This window comes from the organism of the source record quoted next, unplaced genomic scaffold (assembly GCF_019419815.1).
Source record: "Pyrus x bretschneideri cultivar Hongxiangsu unplaced genomic scaffold, Pyrus_bretschneideri_v1 Contig22, whole genome shotgun sequence".
Lineage (NCBI taxonomy): Eukaryota > Viridiplantae > Streptophyta > Magnoliopsida > Rosales > Rosaceae > Pyrus > Pyrus x bretschneideri.
In genome coordinates this window covers 3,728,006-3,733,724 of record NW_025999524.1, presented here as the reverse complement: position 1 = coordinate 3,733,724, position 5,719 = coordinate 3,728,006, and the positions used below count along the sequence as shown (strand labels likewise).

Sequence of the window (5,719 nt, the reverse complement as noted above, 5' to 3'; positions counted from 1 at the left end):
TCCAATTATATAGACACAAACACAGAGGATTCTGAAAAAGGATGGCTAGGTTAGGTCGCTTTCTCGCTCCCACCCCTGCACTCACCCACGTGATGTGTCACCGTTCACTTACATGTTCAAATTAAGACTCAAGAGATATCATCAGTTGCACTACTAGCTAGATGTCTACCTTATATGTATGTGTCTGTGTGTATATATAGCTTTACCTAGCTATCCTCTGTCCCTCGTCTTCTTTCCGTAATTCGTTTCCACTCACTCACTTTCTTTCTTTCTTTCTCAACCCAGTGCTTCTACTGTTGAGGAGGTCACCATTTGTTGGTTGAATATGTAATAATTAACGGTGAAGCAAATACCAGTTTCCAGGTCTTGTTTTAGCTCTAAACCAACAACAAAACACCACCATCGCTCTCATCAGGTTGTGCGCCTTGTGTTTTTCTCTATGGCTTTTCATATCTAGCTGCGTCATTTCCTTTTAGGCTCTCTTGATATACATGTGGAAGAACAGTAACCCTCCAGGGCTTCCGCACAGTAGTCGATTTATTTCTTGCCCTTTCTCTTTACTACTACTGTTTGTGTTGTTTTTCCGGCGGTCAAAGCAGCACCGAATTAAATGAGACTTGTCATGCACCATCACAATCTTTAGGGTTTTGTGGAGCTAAAGAGTTGTCATATCCAATTATATCCATGTTTCCTTCTAGCAGCACTACTAGTAATTTCCAGCTACCTTTTCTATGTGATGACAACCAGACAAATGCTATTATTGATGATTTTCATCAAAACCCTAATTCAATATTATCACATGGTGGCCATCATCAATACTATTCACAGTACTACTACTCTGAAGATCAGCAGCAGCAGGCACCTGATTTTCTTGAGCATGATGGAATGCTCTTGAGCTACTTGCTATCTCAACAGCAGCTCTTGCTTGGCAACTCCAGTACTACTACTAATGTAGCGACTGATAACAACCACACTCGAGCTCACGAGAGCACTGAAATTAGCATCGCGGCTTCAAATTCAAACAAAGCAATGGTGGTTATCAATCGTGACGATGATGATGGTCGCAATGAGCTCACCGTTAACACGGCTGTAGCTTCAAAGATTAAGAAAAATAATGTGAAGACTAGTGGAGGAGGAGGAGGAGGAGAGAAAAAGGCAAAGGTTGCTCGAAAGAGAGCGAGTGGGAAAAAAGACAGACACAGCAAGATCTACACAGCTCAAGGCCCGAGAGACCGGCGAATGAGGCTGTCCGTCCAAATTGCCCGTAAGTTCTTTGATCTTCAAGACACGTTGGGATTTGACAAAGCCAGCAAAACAATTGAGTGGCTTTTCACGAAGTCCAAGAGCGCCATCAAGGACCTCAAGCAGCACCTCCTCGTCTCACCCAAGGAAGATTACAGCAGCACAAATGGTGGTGCAACTGCAAAGGTGAATTCATCTGAGAATACTACCGGTGAAGTCACATCGAGAATTATGGAGCCTAGTAGTAGTGCTGCAAACGGTGACATTTCCGTTGGGTTCGGTAGAGAGAAAAGGAACAGGAAGTTGTGCGTAGTTGCGAGGGAATCAAGGGTCGAGGCAAGAGCAAGGGCAAGGGAGAGAACAAGGGAGAAGATGATGAGGATCAGAGGGTTTGATCAAGATCATCAGCATTTAACAAAGCAAAGTCCTAACCATCATGAACATCAAAACCCTAATGAATTGTTTGAAACAGCTGGAATGATGAACTCCGCGATGATGAGCACTAATTGTTGCAACGATGGTCAGAAAATTGTGGGCAGAACAAGTAGTAGTTGTGGTGGTGCACAAAGATCGTTTTTGAATTTTGATTTTTGGCGACATGTTTCAGAGGCAAGTAGAGCAAATTCCGAGGATTGTGGTTTTCCAGGGAATTGGGGAGCAATCAACTACACCAAGAATATTATTACAGGTAACGTGCTGCAAGTAGAGCAAAACCCTACCTCATACCCAAAACAACAGAACCCTAGATCAATTTTTGGGACCGGTACCCAAGAGCAAAACCCTAATTCAAGTTTTCTCACCACCTTTATCAAGGCTCAAGACCCATAACTCCACTACCTATTCAATTTCGAGATCAATTCAATTACTCTGCAGCCCCAGTTTAATGGAAATTAACGAATCTTCTTGCACCTCCTCCAGTTCCTCCTGCTATATATAGCTAATCAAGCTCAGTATCCGAATTCACTGGTAATTTGTATTGAAGTAGTGTATTAGTATCTTTGAAAGTGCGAGAAAAATGATTTCAGGAGTTCCTTTAAACTTTATTCAAATGCATTGTTGGCAAATGTAATGTGGAGATGTCGTGATTTTCTTGAAATTATAAAAAAATCAGTGCAATACAGTGTCAGGTACTATAATAGTTTGATTGGAGATTTTATATTATGCCTAGCATCGTAGTGATTTTATATTCTGACCATCGCCTTGATTTTCCGTAATATAAATTCTCCTGAATTATTATGCTAGCATATATAGTACATATTCATTGATCATTTACATACAAGTATCCAATCACTGGAAAATAGTGTTGCAACAATTCAGTTTTTCCTAAAATTGCAAAGAAAGACAAACAAGAGTAAACTGTACTATATGCATGCCACATTTCAAATATTATTTTGCATTGGATATGTATTTCTCTATGTATAGCAAACCTGCAGCAAATAACAATCATTAGGATGATAATAGGCATATATTCCTTTCCCAGCTCATTGATCTCCTATGCAATATATAACCTACCCACCCACGGATACTGCAACGAAAACCATAAGCTTCTCGGAGAGAATTTATAAATCACAGGTTGATGAGTGCTCTCCGCTTGGATGGACGCCACGCCATGATGATGGTTTTTCTTGCATACACGGAAGTCATGAAAACAGCTTGATTAGATATTCATTTGTTCTAGTAGCTAGGCTTCAGTAATATAGTTTATCGCCCTATTTTATCAAGTTTAAGGTCTAAACGTTATTATGTTTTGCCAGCCTAACTTTGGTTGCATATGTTTAATTACAGTGCTGCAAATTCAAAGGAATCCAGTATAATGTTCTGTTTATGCTAACTTATTCTTGTTTGCTGGGTAGCCTAGCTAGATTGAAAAGCATTATATATGTACATATTTTATTAAGTACTATAAATTAAATGTGCCTAGCTACCCATATATTTCTTTTGTTTGTGTTTTCAAGCTTTCACAAAGTATAAATTTTGCTTCAGCATTTTCATAACCTAGCTATTCTAGGAATATTTAGACTGCTATACAAATTGTGATATGCTATATCTCCTACAAATTAATTTTTTAGTGGATACTGGTTGAGGTGAAAGATACTATCTCACAATCAATCAGTGAAGAAGTCTGCATATTACTATTTTCGGCCCTTGATGATGAGCACAGTAAAAATATTTAGTATCATTTCTTCTTGGAACCTTTATATTTTTACGCTGGAACTTATTTGCGCAGTTAAATGATAGTTTAGATCGTTCATATTTCAACGAATGATCACTATATTCACATGATTTCTGTGTGCTTTTGTATCTCTGGAAGAGTCCTGAGATAATTGTTCTTTCCACACAGAGCATTGAAGCTGAATTCTCTTGAGATGATCCACTATTCTGTGGAATTTCATGTATACTTGTGTTTTCCACTTTGGGAGTCATATTCTCTGTCTGGTGAGCTTGAATTTTACAATATTGTTAACTTTCAGTACATCATGTACCCCAAAGAAATGAATGTAAAGGGACGGGTTAGCATATACCATCTTCTTTTTTTCTCTCTCACTTCCTTTTTCTAGCTGATCTTCATTTTGGATCTTGATCTTTCTTGTGATAATTTAGCTTTCAGATTCCTGACCTACCCATGAATTAAACTTGCCTCTCCACCAAAGCTAAGCTTATTTAGAACCTCTAAGATCGTATATGTTACTTTTCATCTTTCTTTGTTACATGAAAAGTGAATTTCACACCATTTTTCTCCTCCCACACACCTTTCTTTATTTCTGATCTTCAGATTGAAGAAACTAAAGGAGAATTAAAATGTGTACGAAAATCACTTCCCTTATTATATACATTCATCCTAACAATTAATTTGTATTCTTGTGACAATATTGAGTGTTTATGGGTGGTTAGTTCTGCTGCCTAGACTCCCCCTAGCTATATACTACCTGCTACATATATACGGTCTGGATCAGGAGATAAGAATTTTACCCTCTAAGCCAACATGTTAATTGGCTCCAGTTTTAACTGCTTTTTCGTTCAATTCATTTAAACCCAGCTGCCTTGACTAATAACACTTTCATCCAGAACTACTACTGCATCTGCATGCATATTAGCTTTCACTAGTCCAGCAATTGGGATTTGAAGCAAATTCACATTCTTAATTTATCACATGCATATCTATTGCTAAATCTATTTTTCAAACAAGACAAAAGAAACGTACGATTGAATGCATAACAATACAAACAGTATATCGGGTTGTAATAAAGGTAATGACGAAAATATAAACTCAATAATTAAATTTTAGGGGGGCGCAGCATATAGAATGAGCTAAAGCATTAACATCCAAGAAAGACAGTCTGCGGGATGATTAGGGTTCTAGTACACTGACCTAGCTACAAAACTTGCAATGATCTCTTTGCCTGATCCAAACCAGGCAGTTCCTCCATCTCCAACTAATCAAGCAAACGCCATGAGCATAAAACAAAAAATGGGCACAGTGAAAGAGACTGTAAGTACTTGTAATTATCTAGCTGCACTTCTGCACAAAGTGTGTGTGTGTGTGTGTGTGTGTGTTGTGTGTGTGTGAGAGAGAGAGAGAGAGAAAAGAACCCTAAAATATGGCTTTGTGGTAATAGAGAGCTGCCACTCCTGTCTCTCTTTTTCTGCATATATAGGGTTTATTTTATTGTATCTTGGATTAGATTTGGTTTCACCGAAAACTCATCAGTTTGCGTGATTTTATGGTAGTGTTTGGTGGACTTAGGCCCTTGTAGGCTCTACGTTCATAGTTGTTTTAGATTAAACAGTTGTCCATCAATGGCCAGACTCAGAGGAGAAGACTCTGAAACTTCTATTATATGTCGGTGTATAAAATAGTTAGTTGAATTTAACGGTTGGATATTCACTGAAAAATGCAAGAGGATTTAAGTTAACATACTACACATTGATAGACTTGGCATAAAGAAGAAAATATTGTAAACACGAAAATCCTGTGACAAATGAGACAAGAACACGTGTACAAAGTAAATGTTTGTATTAATGAATTTGTAGGGTTACAATCTTTACAACTTGATCCTTTGTTTCGATCTCCGAAATGTGTAGATGTATAGTGTTGTTGATTCAAAGATCGCGGTGACTTAATCTTGGATGAACGAATGCCGCAAGGTTTTGGCTCTTGGCAATGGAGGAACCAGCACGTGTAGGGTGCTTGGTGGTTCTTCACGGGATTTGATAAAGAACACGAAGAATTTTCCAAGTCTTCTTGAGTGTTTGAGTGTTTAGGGGGTTTGAGTGCTCGAGAGCTGCAGGGTTTCAAAGCTTCAGCGTTTGGATGTGAATGATTTTCTGTATCATTTTCTTTTTCTTGGAGCCTCTTATTTATAGACTTTCCTAGCCTTAACTACAGATGGATTCGACCTTGATTGTGGGCTTGATTAATTGATGAAAGAACCAAGACTTGATTTGACTCCATCAATTAACATTTGACTTAATTAAA

At 38.2% G+C, this 5,719-nt stretch overlaps 1 protein-coding gene across 1 annotated transcript; it reads left to right on the top strand.

Annotated features, from left to right (window-relative positions):
• Window positions 1–241: 241 nt before the first annotated feature.
• On the top strand, window positions 242–2,372 carry LOC103949266 (transcription factor TCP18-like). Its single transcript, XM_018647927.2, has one exon. It carries the CDS (start codon window positions 685–687, stop codon window positions 2,068–2,070), a length of 1,386 nt encoding a protein of 461 aa, XP_018503443.2. The 5' UTR covers window positions 242–684; the 3' UTR covers window positions 2,071–2,372.
• Window positions 2,373–5,719: the final 3,347 nt, after the last annotated feature.